General features: G+C 34.9%; 1 protein-coding gene across 1 annotated transcript; it reads right to left on the reverse strand.

Moving 5' to 3' along the window:
- Positions 1-2,792: 2,792 nt before the first annotated feature.
- On the reverse strand, positions 2,793-24,222 carry NUP37 (nucleoporin 37). Its single transcript, XM_010175450.2, has 8 exons — positions 24,096-24,222; positions 23,059-23,131; positions 17,350-17,444; positions 7,605-7,695; positions 4,875-5,056; positions 4,292-4,342; positions 3,845-3,938; positions 2,793-3,027 (listed from the first exon to the last, which is right to left on the reverse strand). Exons 1-8 carry the CDS (start codon positions 24,194-24,196, stop codon positions 2,914-2,916), a joined length of 801 nt encoding a protein of 266 aa, XP_010173752.2. The 5' UTR covers positions 24,197-24,222; the 3' UTR covers positions 2,793-2,913.
- Positions 24,223-24,255: the final 33 nt, after the last annotated feature.

Here is a 24,255-nt window from a genome sequence, read left to right on the forward strand (position 1 = left end):
ATCATTGAGCAATAGTATCCAGATTTACAGTGTGTACAATATGAAAATGTGCCAGCACTCATACTGGATGATAAATGTCAAATTAAGGAATAAATACTGTACAGTACCTAACTCCTGGCAGTTTATACCCTATGTATGTGTATATATATATGCAGTCATTTAAAGACACAATCATGTAGCTCCACCTTTCAGTGAAGGAAATGTGATGTCATTTAGGTTCCTGCTGCGGCAGGGGGATTGGACTAGATGATCTTTCGAGGTCCCTTCCAATCCCTGACATTCTGTGAATCTGTGTGATTCTGTGAAAGATTAAAGACTGTTTAACAGTTACTGAAATGCAGATCAGTTGAATATTCATATTTTGAAGATGTCAACCTTAGAAATACTGAGGCTTACTTGGGAGTGCAAAAGCTATGTGTACAGAAAACTCATCATAGCCTTGTCTTTATCATTAGTAAAAAACATTTTGTCTTGTGATAAGCGTACACTAAAAAGTAAAGGAAACAGCATGGGTTTCAAAGGACTGAAACTGATCCACGACATATATATTTCTGTACTGCACAAAATCAGAGCCTCTTGTCAATTGCAAAACAAAACTGCACAAACTGAAAAAACTGGCAACTGCTACTGTAACTTACAATGTTGGTATGCATTTTGTATGCTTATATACTTTTACGGGTCCCAAGACACATAGTCTGTTAGAATCAGCACAGAACTCAAATAGCTATACAATTAAGAGGCAAGTTGAACAGAAACAAAAAGCTGATAAAAAAAAATTTCCAGACATGGTGTTACCTGATCCTCCATAGGGGCAATAGTTGTTTTTACTAAGGTGGTCCAATGAACAGCTGAAAAGGTCAGAGTGTGGAGTTTTGGTTTTGGTTTTTTTTTTTTTATTTCCCATGGAGTCTTCTAAATCCACACTTGCAAAGGGTATTCTGGCAAACTTTTCTATATGGAACTGATATTGATGACCTGGACTGCTGCTCAGTGCAGGAAGCGTACTGGACACAGAAAGTCCACTTGCTGCATTACAAGGGAAGAGGGGTGAAGGTCCCTACACCATGGCTGCTTATCTGCACTGTGAAAATTTCACCTGTACACTAGCGCATTGTTTATGTGGGCTCTGCATCAAAGAGCCAGCCTTCTGGTGGGAAATAATAATTTAAAGCACAAATAATACATTTCACCTAGAAATAATCTGTCTGTATTCATTACACTCACCTGTAATGAATATGCAGATTTCCACAGAACATAGGGCAAATTCAAACAGCAATAAGCAGCTGGAAGCCTCCCATGAAAGGAATCTTCTATTGCACAAGCCACTGCACAGCACCTAGAGGAGGGTGGGGCCTGGTTAATTCCTATCTGTTACCTGAAAGCTGAATGTAAGGGAAATTCCATCAGTATCATAGGAAGAGCAGTCTGAAATTTTCAGCAGATATCAGTCATTCTGTCTTAAAGTAATTTAAAAATAATGAAATAAGAATTTGACTTGGATTATCACCACATCCATTTTACAATGTAGTACACTGAGATTGTAGGAGGCCTATCTTATATGTCCCATTCAATTTTTTTTACATTAGAATGCCTTTTTTTTAATTAGTCCACAACCCAGGTTTACTTAACAGGTATCACAATTAATGCTTTAGAAGTAGAAAAGTACTTAACAGAAAAAAATAATGTAACTTTTCCAGAAAAAGAAGCTTTAGAGGACTGCTTTACACAGTTGACTTTTTAAAGTGGGCAGTCAGTAGAACACTTTTGTGAGTAAAATAAACAGAACTTTAAAACCTTTAGGAAATAAAGTCCTTTCTCCTACAAAGGATGAGATTCAATAGACAGTACTGAAAACAGATTAATCTATGAGGAACTTTATATTAATCTTTTAGGTAAATTTTGGTAGCAGTTGGAAAGAAAAATTTCTCAGATAAAAAAATATGAGAAATAAAATATGATCTTACTTTTTAAAAGGTGACTGTAATCTCACTTTTTGCTCTCCTAATTCTGAATTGGTTATATGTGTCCAGCATAAATGGGGACAAACAAAAAAATATTTTAAAATCTAACTACTGCTAATAAGGATGGCTATGATGCTGTAAGGAGCTGTTAGACTAGCTGAACATCTTGATATCACTTCACTTGCAAAAGCATGCAAAAAGAACACTGAAAACAGGAGTTGTCTCCATCTTTTACTCTTTGCTCTTCATTTCTGGGTCTTGTATGGGAGGGGCAAGAAAAATAGGCTTCTAGAAAGCAGAATGTCTTTGATTTTCCTGTAAAAGGCTGGAAGTAAAAAGCTGTAAACAAAACACCCACACACTGTTTGGCACACTTGAAGTAAATCCCTCTGCCATCTTAAGAGAAATAAGACTTCTTAAAATTATCATTCTGATTATACTATTAGCTTCTTCACTGTTGATGGTAACTAGTGTATTGAGCAAATACAGTCATAGAGAACATTTTATGACAATACATTATTGTATTTCTTTTTTATAAGACAGTGATGGTCAGGAAAGTTAATACAGAGACTGGTGTTCCTTCTGTAGGTACTCTGGACAATTTCAAAGTATTTGAGCTGTGTTAACTGAGCAAGATTGCCAGACTGAAATTGCTGGATACAAAATCTCTTAACAAACCCCCCCCACTTTAAAAAATTAATTTCACAACAAATACCATGTTTAAAAAAGCGTACATTTTATTTTAAGGGAAGTAATCAAGTATTAGACATATGATAACCAATTTTACAAAAGCTCTTGTATTTGCAAAGTAAAAATCAAACACGAGTTTCATACTTGTTCCTTTCTTATGTTCTCCAAGTGAATAAATACCAGTACAAAGAGTAAATTCCTTTGTTTTACTCGAAGATAGACGTTACGCTGTGAAGTTTCATATTGAAAGCAAATGCTTATTTTACATTTCAGTTACCCAGAAGAAAATTTTATGATCTCCTCCGACTGCACATAATGGAAGAGTTCTGTGCCACGTCAAACCAGATCCTACAGCTGCAGTGCCAGCAAGAATGGGCTTTAAGAAAAAAGAGAGAGAAATATCAATCCAGCTTCCCATAAAAATGATTTCTATACCACATATAGGAAGTTGCATAGACATATAAACAGCATAGATTTAGTACTCCTTAACAAATACAGTTAAAATACAACAGAAATCTAACTGAAAAATCTGATTATCTGCTATTTAGTTCCAGTAGCTACTTGCTACATTGAAGTAAGAAAAAGCAAAATATTCCATGATGACAAATTGTTTCAACTATTTTTATTATTAACATTATTATTATTTTAAAGGCATACTTTCAAACTTAGAAACCTTTTTAAATGAAATTACTTCCTGTTATTTAAGCATACTCAAAACTAATATGTTCGGAGGTAATAAGCATTACAAATGTATAGCAACTCCAGCAAACCCAAAATATTTCCTATGCTTTGTGTTCATTGTCACTGGATATATTTTCATTAATGATTTAAAATATAATTAGGTTAAACCTGTAAAATGCACAACCAGCTGTTTTTAGCCTCTTTAGAAATTAGTAAGACTGAAAAATTTATTAAATAACAGGTTAAATGTGTTTTTCTTCCCGTTAGCACCAATAAGGCAAAGCAAAATAAAATATATAAATCAAGCAGCTTTTAAAATAGCAGGTTGAGTGTGGTGTGATTTTTTTTTTTTTTCCTTAGCATGGATGACACAAACCAAAATAAAATAGGTAGACCAAGCAGCATTTCTGGATAGTTTGGGCTAGTTTTTAATTGCAGCTTTTAACTATTTACAAGCCTGATTTGAAGAGAACAGATGCAATTCCAATCAAAAGCTAAACCCAAAAATTTACCTGGGGATGTCCTAAATGATGAACAAGCAGCTGAGTAGTTGTCTTTCCTGGATATCCAATGGTTGCAAACAGATTTTCACTCACTTGGGACCACCTATGAATAAAATGAATGTACTTTTTTAAATAACACTATCAGACTATCAGAAGTGCACAAGTTAACTGTATGCAGCTATCAGATATTCCACTAACACCAGAGAAATAAATTCAGAGACATGGCTTGTAAATGATTCACCACCCGCAGCCCCATATGCATGTTGTTGTAAAACAGAAAAAAAACCAACCCAAAAACCCAAAGTAAATGTAGGTAACTCACAAATTTCACAGAGTTTATAGATCAGCTCCCCCTAAAAATTATTTCAGTGTGATACAACCAGGTCCCTAAACTCAAAACTGCTTTCATATACATAGATTTATATAGACAAAAACACAGAACAGAGACATTTATACCTGAATAATCTGGCTCGATCTACATGGACGGGTCTTTTATCCTGTGGATAACTAAAAACAAACATTCAGGGTAAAAAAAACTGTTCTGCAAACAACTACAGCTCATACTGTAAGTACCAAAAGCATGTATCATTTAAACAGCAAAGGGGACACACTGCCTGCCCTCTGGGAAAAAGTTGAGGGAAAAATCAGAGCATTCCTGCAACTTACATCTCAATTTGGAGAAGCAAAACTGAAGTAGTTATCCAGTTTATTATGGTTCAGTAATTACGCAGTTATGACTTAGAATGAAATTTTAACAAACACATAGAACTTACAGTGAGAGATAGTGAGGTGCTGTCTTTAAGGGACAAAAAGAAAGACTATGTTATTTTTAACAGATAAATATTGATAAACATGAAACAAAGAATACCAGGGAATGATCTCTCTTGATTTCATAATTCCCAATGAATGTTAATTTATTTACTGAATAGGTGATATAATACATAGTGCACTTAAGTGCTGTATTAGCAAAATAGTCACATCTCTTAATCTACTGCTTAAGAAGAGAATGAAGAAACCTATCTGATGTGTATAAAAATACCTGGAGCGAGTAATATCCCAGATTAGCCAATCACTTCCAGCAACTGCTCCAATTTTAAGAGTATTTTTTAAACACCAGTCTGCTGACATCAGCGGCGTTTGTTCACACTCTAAGGAGAGAATGGCCTGCTGTGTAATTAGATCATAGAATCGTATTGTTCCGTTCTTTTCTGCTACCATGAGCTGTTAAGAGAAATTAATAGCACACTGTAAACTTAGCATGTAATAAATCTTAATAGTTTTATCAGTAATGTTTAATATCTTCACCAATGACACAGACAGTGGGATCGAGTGCACCCTCAACAAGTTTGCAGATCACACCAAACTGAGTGGTGTGGTTGACACCCGTGAGGGATGGGATGCCATCCAGGGGGACCTGGACAAACTCAGGAAGTAGGCCCATATAAACCTCATGAGGTTCAACAAGGTCAAGTGCAAGGTCCTACACCTGGGTCAGGGTAATACCCAGTACCAATCCAGGCTGTGGGATGAAGTGATTGAGAGCAGCCCCGTGGAGAAGGACTTGAGGATTCTGGTGGATGAAAAGCTGGACATGAGCCGGCAACGTGCTCTTGCAGCCCAAAAAGCCAAGCGTATCCTGGGCTACATCAAAAGAAGTGTGGCCAGCAGGTCGAGGGAGGTGATTCTGCCCCTCTACTCCGCTCTCGTGAGACCCCACCTGGAGTACTGTATCCAGTTCTGGAGTCGCCAGTACAAGAAAGGCATGAATCTGTTAAAGCATGTCCAGAGGAGGCCACAGAAATGATCAGAAGGATGGAACACCTGTCCTGTGAGGAAAGGCTGAGAGAGTTGGGGTTGTTCAGCCTGGAGAAGAGAAGGCTCCAGGGAGACCTTATTGCAGCCTTTCAGTACTTAAAGGGGGCTCACTGCAGGCGGTTGGACTAGATGACCTTAAAGGTCCCTTCCAACCCAAGCCATTCTGTGATTCTTCTCTACAGCAAACCTAGCATACTTTCAAGCAAATATTAATAATATTAAAATAGGTACAGTTTTTCACTTTGTACCAGAAAACATTCTTCTGAACACTCTTCCACCAATAAATAAAAGGCACATTAATCTATACTACTGTCACATTGTTATACATAGCAATTACATGATTTTATCTATATATATCTTTAGAAATCCATGTATATAACTTTGGCACATAGAAGCACCAGTTCTCAACCACAGATGCACTGTGCTTTTAGAATTGTAAAGCAAAAAGTTATTCTTTTAAAATTAAAACGTCCCTGTTCTCACTACAAAGAACTGACTGACAGACATAGCACTGTACAAGGAAACAACAGCATTGATCAGTGTAACTGCAGAATATGGATTCATGCTTACTGAATTTATATACCACCTCTTGCTTCATCCTGTAACAGTTAGCAACAGATTTTACCTAAACTTTTTATATTAAAGTCATATATTCAAGTAGTTGTTTATTAAGTATTGTAGAAAGAGCTTTCTGATTAAATCATGAAAGAGCTTTTTTTCATGAGGAGATGATGGTTCTCAGACAGTTATGAGCAATAATTAAGAAAGGCAAAGAAGCATTAAAACCAAAACTCCAATCCAGTAACATCAAAGTTTGTTTGGAAAAAGAGAGCTTTCACCAAAACATGCTCTTCTGCAAACTAAAGGACATGGTGCAGTAAGCATTTTGACCTGCCATAAGCTTTTCAGCAACCATCAGTCTGTCAAGTTTTACTAGCTTTTTGAAGGGGTTTTTCATTTAAAAAAAAAAAAAAAAAGAAAGAGAAAAAAAAGAAATCCCATGCCTACTCTTTGATAAGGGTCAAAGAAAATACAAGCTAATATGTAAGACATATATATAATATATGTAACATTGTGATAATTTTGAGCTAATCTAGTAATTTTGTTGTGCTAACAAAGTTGCCCAGTAGCAAACAATAGCAAACACATTCAATTGTGATACCACCTGAATCAACAGTTTTCCTAGTTTTCTTAGTAAGGGCCAGATATTGATATTGGTGGAAAGCGTGGCGAGAATAGAGATTTTTCTTCCCTATTGCTATGTAAATATTTTGATACCTTATTTGACTGCTTTTCTCTGTTTTAAGTGTGTATTTGTGTGGTAATCTGAACTATTAGTAGCTGCGTAAGGCAGTTACTGATTGGCACAAAAGGCACAATAAATCCAAGATTGCAAGGAATAGACCATTAATGAAGCTGAATATTTTGGTTTATATCAGCTGATTAATCCTCCGCAGTACAATAAACAGATAAGTATAAAATCACAGTTTCTTTATTTGCTTTGATTTTTCAGCACATATTTCATATATTCCAAGCAAGAACAACAACAAAAAAATCCCTTGCTAACTTCAAACAGATCCTTTTCAAAAGCTGGCATGCTTCATAAGTCTATGTTATTGGTGAACCGTGTTACCATGACTGAGAAAAACTTGAACTTTTCTCTGGTAATTGTAAGTTAATATGCAATCATCAGAATAGCTATCAACAACAATTGATGTATGTAATCAAGAAAGACTATTTCTGATGGGAGGACTGAGAGACTGAGGGTAAAATGATAAGAATGAGAATTAATTTACAGTGAATTCACATTAGCAGATCCAATCAATATCCAGTTACAACATACACTAGCTTCCCAAACTTCAATCTGAATACAGCATCAAAGATTTGTAGTTTAGGTAAGTCCACCCTCCTGTTATTTTAAAAGTGGTAAGGGTGAAGAGCTGGAAAATACAACCTTAAAAGCCTCCTCAGGATGCCAGCAAACACTCATTCCAGGAGAACGTAAAACAAAATGGGCCTTCTCATTTCCTTCCAAATCCCAGACCCTAAGGCAAAAAAAAATAAAAGAAAAGAATTAACATTAACTTTCAGTGCCTCAATACATTCACAAAGAAAGAGACCAAATGAAATAGTGTTCGTGCTTTATTACTTCAAGAAGTCAGTAAAAGTGGTCAGTGCTGAAGATAATGTATTTTAACACTGATGAATTAGGCCAAGCCTCTGTTTAAAAGGGCAATAAACAAATAATTTAACAAGTTTAGTTGCCTACACATGGAATCTAGATGATACATTCCCACTTTATTCATAAGTCAACACTACTACTATACCATAAAGAAGAGTGAGACAAATACAAAGCAGAAGGTCAGTGTTGGTCTAGCTGATACAAGCAACCTAGAGTGAAGTACCAAGCAACTGAAATCATCCGTATTACCATGTAAAGCCTAAAACTGTGCTGTAAATAATTTTGCTTGTTTAATATATGAATTTCCATTTTGTCCCAGTAAGACCAGATTGAGTAATAGAAATACAAGACACTAAAAATGAAGCTAAGGCAAACAAAAGGATCTATGGCAGAAGTAACACTAGCTCACAAGGGACTTGGCAAGCTTTCAACAAATAAATCACGTGCCAGTTTAATCTTTTCCTTTAGAAGCACCTACAGTACATATCAAGTAGTAAAAAAAAAATTAAAAATCAACAATATTTGGTCAATATGGATTGACAGGGAAGCGTATGCTAAAACACCAAAACTAGGTTAGGTGATGACTGAGTTTTCTTTGGATGCATTCGGTATGAGTGTTAATGAGCCATGAAGCTACTTCGTTTATAAAATGCAACAAAACCAAAACTGAGACTATTTACCTCATAGCCACTGCTGACCTGCCTCTTTTCCTACAAAATCAGTAGCTTAGTTGTAGGACAGAGATCACAGTTGTAAATATCAGTCTGATATCAGAACCACAAGGCTGCATACTATTTATATGCATTTTCACACTGAAACATACACATGTATCTTTCCTCCCTGACATAAAAAAACCTTAGAAACAGCTGATTTTTAAGTAGTGTTCTGCCCAGTCTTTTGAGTTAGATGAGTGGCTACATACTATTATTGTTTATTCTAGAAGATTTTTGCTGACTTCCTCCAGACTTTTTCAGTTTATATCTCAACAGGGTGCTCAAAGCTCTATATTTAAGAGATTTCAAAAAACTCTTAAATAATACATCATAAGTCTAGACAAAATATATGGGAATAAAGTAAATATATTTAATGAACAATTTTGTTTTCTTCTGCCAAACCACAACAGATCAAATATTTGTTTTCCCCGTAGAAAACACAAGGTTTCTAATCTTGAAGGATCAGTCTCCTTATTAAAAAAGTCAAAACAAAAACCTGACAACCGTTTGAAAAAATTAAATATCTACTTGATTAGGTAATTTAGAAACATACAATACTTTCTTCTACTGCCAAAAATTTTGCCTTGTAGATTTGTCCAAGTCAAATCAACACTTTCCATGTGTATTTACTGTGCAGGGAGAAAATGATGATATAACAGAAGACAGTGAATCATTTTGGCCAAAGAAGTATGCTGTGATGTTTCCTTCTCTGAAGTGAGTGAGGTTATTAGGTGCCGAGATAGAAATTTAAGCTTTCTACCTCCCTAATTTTGTTATTTATAAAATGACAAACTTGTATCTCTTACTCTGTAAGAATGATAAGATTGTTTGTAACAAACAGTATCGGATGGGAAAAAAAAGGATAAATGCCCCTCTTAATATTTTCTTCTTTCTTTATCGATAACAAAGATGGTATCGCTTAGTTTTGGGAAAAAAAAACAAAACAACAAACCACAAACCCACAAACCAGGCAATATATATCAAAATAGATCCTTGTTTGAATGCATCAAGTCCATGCTGGTATGGAAGTTTACAATTACATATGTCTTCAATTAACTCTTTTTGGTATTTCTTTGTGACTAACCCAAGTAAAAAATGTGCAAAGACCAAAAATTTAGACAAACTGAATTTCAGTTACTCAATTACTCGCTAATCATACCCAAATCAGCTACACATGCTAAGAAGACTTTCTAGTTTTGTCCACATTCCTATCATGTAAATCAATCCAAAAAGACTGAGCATTTTGTCTCCCATTCAAAGCCCTTGAAATTTTACTAATATTACCAAGATTTTATACCAAAGCAAACTAGTGTCTACTTTTCTCCAAACATTGTCATTTTTTGTAACCATGCAATATGTCACCCTCTTACTTCTCCTCCTCCCACCAACCATTGTTATATAGACTTGTGATTTGGCTTGTGGTATTTTTTTTGACATTTAGAAAAGCTTCCACAATAAATTTAAAGGAGAAAAGTTTGACTAACTACAGTTGAAATAAGGGCCAAAGTTTGAACAATGCCTTGAAAACAGTATGTAATCTGCTCAGTAAATTAATTATTTTTTAAGTAACAAAAGGACTGAGAAATTAAATGCTGCAGTGCTCACAAAGTTTAAACTAACGCAAAATAGATAGTTGCAAATGTCATTAAAGAAAATTCTTGAGATATTAGTACATTTCTCTTGTCAGTCACATCCTGTGTTTAAACAAAAAATGACATCTGCAGTTATGTCGAAGTGCTAAGACGTTCAAACTACGTCAGAACAACTATATTGTACATCATAAGCATGAATATGGATAATAACATGCTGCATATGTGCAGTAATTTTATCACACAATGGACTTTAATAAAACTTGGCAAAGTATTCATTAGAACATTTCAAAACCTGTCTTGTCGCAATGGAGATAATCCTTATTTTATATTCTAATTTTCTGAATTATGAAAAATTCTAACTAGAGAACAAAACCAAATCCTAACTGAATAAAAACCATCATTTGCAATAGTAAAAAACCAAAACCATATTGCAGCCTTCACGCATTTCTCAAATCCCCAGAAGATGGAAGTAAAAAAGGGAATTCTTTCAACATACTATTTCCAACCATTTTAGGGAGGGAGGGGTAGAACAAACCTTGACATCTGATACCATTCCCAACCACAAAGCATGATCAATTATACTTGAACTATTACTCATGGCTTACTGTCTGACCTAGTCTTAATACCCAACATGTTTTTGGTTTTCATTTTAATATCTAACTTAAATACCCCTTGCTGATGTTTCTTTTCATCTCCACTGGACATATTCCACCTGTGAGGAAAATCCTATCGCCCCTGAAAAGTCTAGAGGACTATGAAGAAGGGAGAGATTCCTGTTACAGAGATCACACAACAAAGGCAAAGAGCGAAGTTATTCCTCACTGAGCACAAGGAGTGAGGAGAGGAAGATCTCGGAAAAGAAAAATGGAAGTGCAGAGATTAGATAATGCTATGGAGAATACAACCAACACTGGCCTTGTGTCAGGTCTTCTGCCAGCTCCATATGGAGGTGATTATCAAAGATCCGAAGAGGACACTAGGTAGGACATGAAAGAACAGAAGGCTGAAGTGGAACTGTTCAGAAAAAGAGAAAGGTGTAATATTAATTTCTTGTAATTTATTTTATTTTACTGACAAAATAAAGAATTTAAGTTTTTATAAATCACGTAATGCACTGCCCAACTAACAGCTCACCACTGCAGAATCTGTAGCAGAATTAGGTAGCAGAACTCCCTATGCAGCACACTGTGCAAACCAGCCACAAAAATGGTTGCTTAGGGAGAAAGGGGAAATGAATCTGTGCTGCTTAGCACTAGTCCAGCAGGCACAGCCATCTTAAACTATCTCCTGACTCAGCATACAGGTTCCTAAACTGGTCCTGTAGAGCATTTCCTTCACTTACTTTTGATCCATTAAATAAAAGCATTTTCACAGAGCACATCTGCAAATACTCTTTCAGAAAGTTGATCCATGATCACCATTTTCTTTTGATGGTCAAATAGATGTTAATGTTATTAAAGAATTAGTAATTAGAATCATTTGGATTTTGGCATTAGCTTCTTGTAATATCTACTTGGATATGCAAGCATTGATCTGTTTTTAATTGTTAACTGTGGGATGTAATTCTGATTATTCCCTGCAATGTTGGTAGAAGTAGGAGAGGCAGGGGACCTGCACATGTACTATCTCAAGCATCTCGACTGACTGTTCTTTGCTAATATGCATTTTAGAACATGCTCACAAATAAGTCAAAGATATAAACACTGCTACTGAAATACCCTTAAGGTTATTCAAAGCAAAGCCAGAGATTAACCAGCATTTTTGAAAAAATGTGAAGCTTCAGTTTTATCTTTTCAAGCAAAGAAAAATCAGCTGTTAAGAGTTATCAGCTTATTGTTTCCAATGTAGACATAAAACTAAATGCTTTAGTGGGATGACTGTTACTGAGAAACTCAACTATAATTCTAGCAATGAGTTTCCAAAATACAAGGTAACTGCTAAACAAATCTAGTGCAATGATTTCTATTTAGAACAATTTATAGGCCAGACTGTGTTCTAGGACTGTGTGACCCTTAACATAAGTCATAATGTGTCACACAGGAAATAGCTACCATTTCATCCGCATATTGTGAAGACTTCCTAACTAAAGGCTTATTCATCCACACTTAAGATCAGACTGAAATTATATTCCAAACATTTGATTCAGAAAGTGATTTATTTATTTTTTTTTAACCTGACTGAATACTCATACCAGGAGACCAGTTAATACTTGCATAGTGATTGTGAAGTCCAACAGAAGTTGTTGGTTAATACTTGCATTGTGGCTCTAAAGTACAATAGAAATTGTATAAGATTCTGTATAAGACTACATTTGGGTGACACAGGGATGCATTCAAAAAGTATGCAAAATCAAAGACTAGATTCTTAAAAATAATCCAAGACTCTTCTTTATTTTCATCAATTATGATGCATAACTAGCTTGATAATTGTAATCTGCATACCTCAGAAAGGATAAATATTTTCATAGAATCACAGAATCACCTGGTTGGAAAAGACCTTTGAGATCATCAAGTCCAACCGTACCTATCCACTATTAAATTGTATCTTTGAGCACTCCATTTAGCCGTCTTTTAAATACCTCTAGGGATGGTGACTCATGGTATGGCATGACATTTCTTATATGAAAAGACAGTGGGGAATTCTATCACAACAAACAGATGAAGACAGAATAACATGAAATAAAATATCTTTTAAAAAAAATTTTGGCAAAGATCCATAATCGAGTGCACTAGGAATGGGAAGATACAAATAAAATACAATTTTGGAGGCTGGAATAAGTGAGAATGGCAACTTTTCAATACAGTCAGAGACTGAAATATTTATTGAATTAACAAGGTAATACTCAAGTGCAACAAGCGCTGGTGACACATTAAAAAACAAAAGACAAAAAAAACAAGTGAGTTATCGTTGGCTTTCCTTCATATTGCCTAGAGAAAGGCCTACACAAAATAACTAAGACAGAAGAGTATCATGTAAACAAATACATTACAGATTAAAAAACCCTAAAAACAGATGAAACACTACAATAAATTTTGAGACTCTAGTTAATTAAGTTTCCAGTGATACCAAACCTCTCCCCCTGAATCTCTGTCCAGGGAGCAAAACTAACCTTATGATGGACTGGCATTTGTAGTATGTGCAACAGAGAAGGCTGAACTTGAAGTGACTGATAAATAAATTCACAAAGTCAGCATCATGAGCCACAGCATAAGTATACTGAGCAGAGGTCAGAAAGGAAAGGGCAAGTACATTCACAGATAAAGTGGAAGATAAGCCAACTATATATTCTTTTTTATTACACACACAAGAAGAGAGGAAGATGATGTAGTTTAAGGAATAATTGAAAAAAAAGAAAAAGAGAGAGAGGGAAGAAGAGAGAGGAATGGATAAGTCCTTTTCAGTTTTTTAAATCCAGCACTTGTTGACCAAGAAGTTGCCATTCTGCCATTATAAAGGGCCTGACACTGTCAATAACCTTTCAGTTCAAAATGACGATAAGTATGAAGTGGTTATCAATGAGATTGAATTAACCTGTTAACAATCAGAGGTTAATTTTTAGTGTGCATATGAGACTAGTGGGTTTTACCAGGATGGTATTTTGCATTAAATACTTCAAGAAACATCAGATAGTGTCAAAAACTACCAACAGTGGACGGGTGCCTGTTAAGCTTATGCTGTTTTGCAAACATTTCCTATATTCTTTTTGCAGAGGCTTCATTAAGTATCATAACAAAATGATTTGTTCACCTGAATCCTGCAGCCTCCTATATTGTGTTTCCAGATAATAACTAAAAAGCCATCAATTATTTATTTATTTGTTTGTTTCCTTAATTAAGAGTGGTGGACAGGTAGTTGCACACACAGTTCTCATTAGCAAAGCATGATTCACATGTTCCTACACATAATGCAAATGTTCAAAGAAGTGTATAATGCCTTATAATTTTAAGGAATTAAATGAAATATTCCTTAAAGCTATCAGAGAAGATCTTTTCCTAATCATTAAACATGTTCTTATGATACCAAGAAATGGATGAGCTGATTAATTACACATAAATATTATATAGAACTTTCAAACTGACATAGGAAAGGTAGATCATGAAGTAAAAACCACTAGATTTGAAGGAAAAGAATTAGATTAAATCGAGGAAGTAATTTACTTTTCTGCCATGACCAAGTTTGGCTTTCAGCAGAAATATATAAATATCCTAAATTTTATTTTTTAATGTATACGCAAATATTTATTTTTATTTATTTTTACTGCATTTGTACTCAATGTGTTAACACATAGGACATAAATAAAACTGATTCAAATTTTGGTTAATATAACAATAGTTATTTTAGCTATTTCCTCTGCTAGTCTTCTACCATTTTCTTTAAATTTTGGAATAAAACTTTAAAAATAATTTTATTTTCTATTTTTTAAGAAAGAGTAAAGCAATTATGAAATGTATAAAAGAGTGAAACAAGAAATCTATCCTGCGAGTTCCTCAATATCAGTTTACTATATATTATTGTGTAAAGTAAGCAAAATTTGAAAATTACAATACCCTGCCAAAGATATAAATCAACTATATGCTTATGAACAGCTTCATCCATCTTATTACATAGTCATCTGTGGGACAAAATGAAGGAAGTTGTGCACAATATTTAGGACCCAGGATTTTAATTTTTCAATTAATTTTGCAGATGCAGTTTTACTTACAGGAATTTTGATCTTTAATATAAATACAGGTGTGAGTAACTGTAACATGGTTGGTTTTAAGTCTTCTGAAGGCATCTTCTTTCAGAAAAGCAAGTCTTTTAAAGGTTATATTAGTTTTGAGATTCTCAGCACAGAGAAACATGAGATTATTAAATTGCACAGCATATTTACTTACCAGCACGTCTTCACTTGTCTATGAATGCACACAACACTTTCATTCACAACCACATAACACAGACGGCTACTGCAGTTATTTTTAGGCAAAAGTATTTTTAATTCAGTTCTGCTTCACAGTTGGGAAAAAGTCTTGTGAGACCAACAAGGCCAACAAAGAGTATGTGCAAGAAACAACAAGAATTCCTGAATGACATAGCAGCAATTTAAAGGTAAGACCATTGAATATATGACCTTAGCCTTTTCAACCAGTATCTGACTTAGACTGTCTGTCTTCCAACCAAAATGACTGAACCCAGCTCTGTTATATCACTGTTGCAGCAGCTTGTGGAAAGATTGTTTAGTGCATGAAAACTGAAAATGTGGGTTCCTTAAAGATCTCTGCTAAACTTAGTACTGAGTGAAAACCAGGGAAGATCTAAACATGTTTATATATATTCTGTACATACTGAAACATTGTATTAAGACATTAAGACTTAAAAGTAGAACTCAAACAGAATAATGCCCAAATACTCAAAACTTCATGTTCTTGTACTAAGTGTTCTAGAACTTTACTCCAAAGGTATTAACAGATGATGTATCCTGAGAACAATTTCAGGATAGAAACTCAGTACAGACCTAAGAATTATTCCTCTTCTTACATTACTGCTGAAGCAAATTACACAGTAAGCAAGGAATGATTTTGGTAAGTCCCAGGGAATGTATTTTCCATTAGTTTTGAAAGTGTAACCTTTAAATTCAGTAAAAAAAGTCTTCATGCTCCACATGCATGAATGGAAAAAATAAGAACTCAAGTAGCCAAAAAAAATCCTACTTATTTCCCATGGCTTTTAACCAAAGAGTTTATGGTTTACAGCATGAAATGTCCTTCAGAGTTACTAAGTTGAAATCTTGATAGCATACATTAATTATATTTTTTTTTTTCCTTTTAATTTACTGTCAATCAGACTACTGGTTTTAAAACAGTTCTCTTTCTTCTAAGGAGCACTGCATTTCATAAAATAAACAAAAAAAGGCCACACATTCAAACAGCTCATTGCTGAATAAGCCAAATATAACTTTAGATTTAATGAAGAAATCAAAGATGGGAAATAGATCAGAACACGCTATGAATACATCATGCATTTCTACTATTCATTCCTAATGATTTTGTGGGAATATGGACATGTTGTCTATGGAAAATCTGCCTATTGGTCAAAGTAGTATTTCTGAGTTCCCTAGGGGTGATAAAATCACAGATTTTTTAGATTTTCATTTTATGTAGGACAGAGTAGCTCAATTAAAGCTACTAAACTGTGATTTATACCAGTTGGTGATCTACCCTTTAAAAAATCTCATACACTCATACCTAGAGTGATCATTCTAAGAGCTATTCCCTTCTCTCTTAGGAGGTAGAAGATGGCTTAAGTAAAAAATTACTTTTTTCCCCCCTGAGTACTACCTGATCATTTATATAGGAATTGATATGGTGGTAACTTCAAAGAGCAAATTTATAATTCATATAATCAGAGAAAAAACTAAAACAGGTCCTTAACTGAGACAAGTTCTGAATTATAATAGCTATTAAAAAGAAAAGGCAAAGATGATGCTTTCTCAAGTCTCTTGTGACTGCAATGACTAGCGAGGCCTGCATAGCTGCCCTCCTGATCTCTCCAACTGTGAGCTGCATTGGAGGGATAAGAACAGCATCTTTATAGATTTATGTGCACTACTAGAAGAGGGGGATGGGGGACCTTTTGACAAGGAAAAACTCCTGTACTACAAAACCTTAACCAGCGTATTTCAAAGTATTTAATCGTGTTTCTCTTTTACTTCCAGTTACAAATAACTAAATACATGCGTTTGAAGCAGCTATAATCATGTTATTATGAGCTGCTAGTACCAATGTATTAGTATGGTACTGTCCTCAGATAATCCCACCTCCTAGTAAGGCAAATAAATTTAGCTAAGTAAACAAGTTAACATACATATACTGTTTTTTAAACTTGACACATCTGATGACAGAATGGATAGAGAGGGTCTGTACAGTTCAGCGCTAAGCTATGCATGTCTTCTCTCTCCTATTCTCATGCCTTTTATTCCTGTCCCAGCAGGGGAAATTATTGAGTACATAATTCCAAGACAGAACAGTTTTCTTCATATTGTATCTAGTTAGTTAAAAATGTTGCTTTGAAAAAAGAACAACCCACAAGTCACAAAAAAAGTCAGTCCACAACCTAGCTAACAAGACTAGTCCAAACAAATATGCTTATTTATTTAAGCAAGCATATTAAGCATACACACACAGAAAAAGCCAAGCACTACTATTTCAATAATGTTTTGAACAAAATACGCACCTGCAGGTGTGATCATCACTTACACTTGCAACTTCTTGACCTTCTTTGGGAGCAAACACCAGATCGTTAATGTAATCTGAGTGGCCATCAAATGTCTGTAAACCAGGAAAAATAAATACTTTTACCTTAGAACTGACTATTCTACCAGTCCACAGTAGAGCCACTAAAGGAAAGATGTATGAGTGTTAAGATAAAGCTATTGTTTTACATGGAAGATAAAAAAAGTATTTATCAGCAACTGGAGTTCTTTAAAATATCTAATTCAGGTGTAGATTCATACTGTAGGTGAAAAGACCCCTCGCTATTCCTTGTAGTTACCACAGAGGTCAGCCTGATGCTTTTGCTTGGTAGAGATCAGTGAATCACACTAGAACGTTTTCTCCTCCTTTCAACCACTGAATTTTAAAGGTAGAAGATAATAAATCTCAGAAAGGGTAGAATGAGCAGGAAGTGAATGTATGCATGATCTACATATCTTAAAGAATTATTTTATCTCTGAATAGTAGTTTTTACTAGGGGTTCCTGCAAGCAGCAAGTTTTTTCCTGAAGGAACAATAAACCAGCCACTTGTACACTATATGCCCTTTTCCAAGCAGCCAGCACACAAACGGCCTAAGAGGATATGTCCACTGAAGATGGCAGACCAAAAGGCTACCTTTAGAAAAAACAGTGAAAAAACTCTCAGTGAAAGATGAAACAGAAGACAATGCATGCTGAAGGCTTTCAGAAAACAAAAAATGAGGAATAACACTACAAGCAAAACCAAGCAAGCCATACAACACCTTAGCAATTAAGCACAATTTCTATTAAGCATTTGAGAAGAATAGACATACTGCTTTGTGCTCTCTGCTTTATATGCTGTTGTGCTGAATAGGAAAGAAAATGGGGTACAGTGCACACTCTTCTTTTACTGTGAATTAATAGATATCCATTTTCAAATAACAGGATATGAGCACTCATGTTGTGAATGCACGTGTGAACTATCACTCAAACGCAAACATTTACAGTTGTATCAGAAAGCATGAAGTAATGTCAAAGGGAACCTAGTTACTGTGTAATTGTTCTCACTTGAAGCTTCTTAATCATTACATTTTTATTTCAAAGTACTGAGAATAATTTATCTATTACAAAAGCTAACTTAGCAGCATAGCTTTTCTGAATAAAAGCTAAATCCCAGTTTTAGCAAAAATTAAGTTAGATAGATAGTATTTCAAAGGCTTTTCAACTATTTTGGCCATAATATCAAGACTTTTTTTTTTTCCTCTCAATTTTGTTAAGTGTTTTGTACTTATCTACAGACATCAGTCATCTTTTGAGGCTTGCAGTATACTCAAAAACTTATATGAAAGAACCTATACACGTTTAGCATTAAGCAAGCATGCAAAACTCACCTCATTTTGGGTCCAGCAAAAGTTTAAAGTACATCCAAATTCATTCACATGGGGGCTAGGTATGACTAAATAATCTCTGGTTTCATTAGAAAATCTGTAGCTAGTTAAGATATCAGTTTGCTCAATCTGAGGATTTACAGTAATCCTGCAATCTGAGAGTAAATTTACAGACTATTTTTAATGTGTATTTTCTCTCATTAACTACATCTATGGTCTTTTTGACAGAAATCTCACTTAAAATTTTAAGTCACGCAAACGTTTATGTGTAGATGTTGTATCTGTTACCGTTCCATCCTCTTCAGTCTCACTGATTAAGTCTCAAGGCATAGCTGCTCTTGTTTTGCCCAGCAAGGTATCATAAAAAGGAGACAAAAATATCCTCTGGATAATAGTATGACAGGGAGAGATTACAGAGGAAAACAAGGTTGAATGAAACAACCAGTTCCACAGTTTTCTGAAAGGAAAACACACTATCTGTTCTCTAAGTGTAGCTATTCTGAGGAACAAATGCAGAACTGATTAAAAAAAAATAAATCTCTCAAGCATGCACAATAACTAAATCCCCCTCATTTTATGAATGCCTCATCAATTCAATATAGAAACATTTTCAGCAGCCAACTTAATTTTTTCCAATAGCTCATAATTTTATTAAAACCTAGTGGATTATACTAGAACTAATACATCCGAAGATGATGCTAAACTATTTAGACAGAAATGCCAAGTCTTTTGAAAATTTTCAGCATTCTGAATTCAAATATCCTGCCTCATTTTACTTGTACAGTTCTGATGAAATATGCTTTTTATTAAACAACATTTGAAGCAGGAGAAGGAAGCCACAATTCATTTCCAAATGAAAACCTCAAAAGAAGTAAAAGATTTCATGAACATCCATGAGTCATATTTTACCTTTTGTTTGTTGTTCTGGGCTTGATCCAACCCATAAATTTTGGATTAGTCATGTTGACAAAGTAATGGAAAACTCAGTATGCTTCAAGTTCAATGTTGATAATTACATCAAGACAGTTTTTCCACTGGGAAAACAGAGTAAGATTACTCTGTCTATCCCTCCAGAAGCAACACATACTAATTGTCTACTATAAAAGACAAAATGTTCAGAGATTACTTTTTTACTATAATCACATACTTCCTTCAGCTTTGTTTGCACATTTTGTACCTTTCCTGAAAATCCCACGTGTAAACTGTGCACCGTACAATGGATCAAAGTCTTCCATGTGTTTTTCATGAGTTCAGCCTCAGGTTTATGAAATAGCTTCTCTGAGGTATCAGTTGACTGTTACTAAGAAACCACTGTATCAAACTTTACTGGGAGCCAGCTCAGCATAGCTCACCGGGTATTTGTGAACAACTGAGATTTTGCAAATACTTTAAATCAAAGTTAGGTGTTGCTTTTTTCTTGACAAGAAATATATAGTACATTATATAGATGATTGTCCAGCTATAAGAACTTAAGGTGATTACCCGGAGAAAGTGTAAAAAAACCCCAGAAGATAGTCTCAAAGAAACATTTTTACCAATATAATCATACTAGTCCATCTTCTTCCTTTTCATTAATGAGTTCCTCACTATTAGGTAAAAATATGTATTTTTAGCTGTTTTCTCATTATTTTTAACATTAGACCAAGCCTGACCCAGTAACAAAATGCATTTTTACTTTTTTCTCAGTCTCAGTACATGCTTAATGAAGTCCTTAGACTGTTAATTCCAGTGATGGAACTGGCATAAACAAAGCTAACAGCTTTCCTGTTAAATTCAAGCCAACACTTCTAATTTGTATTGCATAAGCACTAAATGATCTTCAGTATTCTGTACTGCCAAAAATGAAGAAGCACCCATGATAACTTCAGCTGACAAAAATCAAATTCTATGATCCTTCTGTCTACATCAGACACTGGAGGAGCTTATTCATATCAACTGGAACTGAATAATAAAGATAACTGTAATTGCTTGTTTCCTTCTGGGGCAACAAAATAACTTCTAGTACTCTCAACTAGGGCTGTTCAGCCTAAATACCGCATTCTAATGTTCAATACCTATTATATTAATGCTCTGTGGTCTCTTTACTCACTACCTACCATAAAAAATTATTCTGATGTGTTATCCAATGAACATACTTCTGCAGCAGAAATTTATAACTGCAAGTCAAGTGTTTTGTGTAGAAAGAAATCCTAAGGGTAGCTCAATCAGTTCTCCAATGAACCTTTTTGTATGAAAAATAATTATTATCTTAATGGAAATGTAAATGTGGCATTTCAAATTTATTTCTAGGCATCCAGTCAAAGCTACTGTGTAATAAATTCCCTTAAATTAGAAATGCATGTTTTAAAGTGCCATTTGTGTTGGTCTGATACCAGAAAAAAAATCTTGTCAGAACTGGGAAAAATAACCCATCACAGAAATTCTGTTCTGGAAAAAAACAGCACTCAGCAGGCTACTAAGTTGCCCCCTTTGCTTCTCTGGTTGTAATATAGACCATGCATTGATAATAAACTAGAAAAGAATAATCTCATTGGGTATATTCAAAATCATTGTTATTTAGAAGTGTGTTGTTTGTAATCTCATTCTAATTCAGTAATTAACAGTTTACTAGAATTTTTCATTAGAATAAACTTGCTTATTTGAACTTGCATGTTAAAAGTTTAAGCTCATGAATTATCAAAGGTGTGTTTGTGTTAAGTTATATACTGATTATTTCTCTGGAAGCAATTAGTTCCTGATGAGTAAAATGGCAGATCCCATTGGTAATTCCAAGTGTTAAGTCTGGGCTGCATCCCAAATCAATGTAGAGAGTCTGAAAGCTTGGTGTAGTCTATTCTGGAAGGTACAGAAGAGTACCTTTTGCTAATAAACAGATGATGTAGGGAGAGGAAGAGGTATTAAAGTTATGAACTATCATAGTGTTACATTCTATTTTTGACATTTAGCCTTGCTTATTCTTGGCTGAGACCTCAATAAAACAAATTCAAACTGGTTAGCACAAACATCTAATATTAGTACTTGGACTGGGACATTGTTTCAAAGGTAGTACTTTGAAGAATACGTACACATCCAAGTGACATAGGAGCTGGCATGTCTTGCAAACAAAAGAAATCTCTAGAAAATCAATCTTCTGCTTACAAAGCGAGGACAATATTTAGACCTGGCTTCTTCTGTATCACTGGTTTAAGAACACTAGCATCTACACTGAAAGAAGGGGAAGTGAAATTGTATTTGAAGTAGACAGTTCTTTTGTTTCCATCTTAGAAATTGGGCGCCACAGTATGAAAAGGATATAAAGCTACGAGAGAGTGTCCAGAGGAGGGCTGCAAAATTGGTGAAGGGCTTAGAAGGGAAGCCGTACAAGAAGAGACTGAAGTCACTTGGATTATTCAGCCTGGAGAAGACGAGACTGAGAGGAGATCTCATCATGGTCTAGAACTTCCTCACAAGGGGAAGAGGAGGGGCGGGTCCTGATCTCTTCTCTCAGGTGACCAATGATAGGACCAGGGGAAATGGCAGGAAGATGTGCCAGAGCAAGTTTAGGTTGGACATTAGGAAAAGGTTCTTCACCCAGAGGGTGGTGGAGCACTGGAACAGGATCCCCAGGGAGGCGGTCATGGCACCGAGCCTGACAATACTCAAGAAGCATTTGGACAACATGTGCCCTCAGACACATGGTCTGAATCTTGGGATTGTCCTGTGCTAGGGCAAGAGTTGGACTTGATGATCCTTGTGGGTCCCTTCCAACTCACAACATTCTATGATTCGAAGTGACAGCCTACGGGCATGTTTAGTGTACCTGTCTGCAGTTATGTACTAAATTCAGTATTCTTTCTTTAAATTTTCTACTGTTTGAAAGAGTTGAATTGCAACGTCCAGTTCCCCATGAAAGAGAAATTACTAAAACTGCTTTTCTTATAGAGGAGTCCAATAACCGGTACCACATGTAATTTTACAGGTCTCTGTATAAAGAAACCTTATCCAACACAGCACTTGAAATTCACGTGTAGAACATTCTGTTTATGAATATATTTTAGATGATCCATAAGCCTCTACTTGCTTTTCTTCAATTTGGTTAAATTGTTATATAAATACTTTTAAATCAAAAGATCATGTAGCTGATAATTAGTTATTCCCACTTGAAAGACAGAAAAGTATAGACAACAGAATTATTTTCCTTAGATGATAGATACAGGATCTGCCCCAGTTCAGTGTTCTGTCTCATATAGTATATTAAGCAAAATAGGCCAGAAGGGCAGTTAAAGATCAGACTTCATTAAAGACTGAATGGTTTTTTAAAAATCAGCTTAGCTGCCCTTACCTTAAATTCGTTCTTGTCCTGCAGATCTGAAGTAAATAGCCTTAACTTCCTGTCAGAAGCAGCAGTACAAAACCTACACTCAACAGACAAAGAAAAGCCCTTCAGTCAGTTAGCACCACAAGCATTGACTTTTTATCAGTTTCCCTTCAGTTTAAACCTGCCAAATGACATGCAAAGGAAAACTGAGATTTTGAAAAAAACCAAAAGCTTCAATCTTAACTCTTCTGCTTTGGCAATAAGCAGAGTTACAATCGGAACTTATCTATAAAATAGTGTGTACCAAGTGCCAAGAACACTTTTTCATGGAAAGAAACACAAACCATTTTACAAAGCTAAATCTGAGTCAACATCAGTTACCTGAAATACCTCTCATAACTGCCACTGAAACTTCTCTTGAAAGAACTCTCATTATCAGTGTTTTAAAAAACAATATGTAAATTCATAAACCAATTTCTAGCATATTTTACAGAAAAGACTGGACAAAAATGCAGCTGTAAGTAAGCATCGTAATTTTGAAGAGGCTTACAAGCTCTTGAGAACATTTTAATTCTTAAATACATATTTAATAGTTAACTATCTTTCTAGACTTGCAGCCCAATGGGTCTCACAAATAGCATCTGACCTACTTCTAAACATAGCCCATACTGTGCAGACCGCTACAAACAGCTTTATAAAGCAAGTCATTACAACAGTCTCATCCTTAGTGAAGTTTTTAAAATAATTCCTTCTTCACAGATGTACAAAGAAAGTACTAACTACATTTTAGGTCTATTAAAATAAAGAATAAGGAAAAAAATATTCTTTATTGCTAGTTCTTGGGAGGGAGGGGCAAGAGACACAAGTAGAACAACGACAACAAAAAAACAAACAAAAAAATTAAGAATGAAAATGTTGTTCTACTGGAGTGTTCAAAGACTTTGTCAGTGATTTCTAAAGAGTAAGATTTCACCCATAAGCTTTAAACTTAGTCCAATATTAAGGAATTGGGGAAAATGGAGAAGAGACAAGGATTCATTGTACTTATTTATTATAAATACCTTATCTGGGGAGGTAAAGCATCAAGTCTAGTTTCTGGACTCCATGCTATGGCATCAACTCGGATTCCATGCTGAAACGTTCTCAGTGTCTTATATTGCATGCCTTCTACTTCTGCATCCTCCTCCTGCAGAAATATTGTAGTTAGCTAATCCAGAAAAA

This window comes from Antrostomus carolinensis, unplaced genomic scaffold (genome assembly GCF_000700745.2).
Source record: "Antrostomus carolinensis isolate BGI_N321 unplaced genomic scaffold, ASM70074v2 scaffold24839, whole genome shotgun sequence".
Classification (NCBI taxonomy): Eukaryota; Metazoa; Chordata; class Aves; order Caprimulgiformes; family Caprimulgidae; genus Antrostomus; species Antrostomus carolinensis.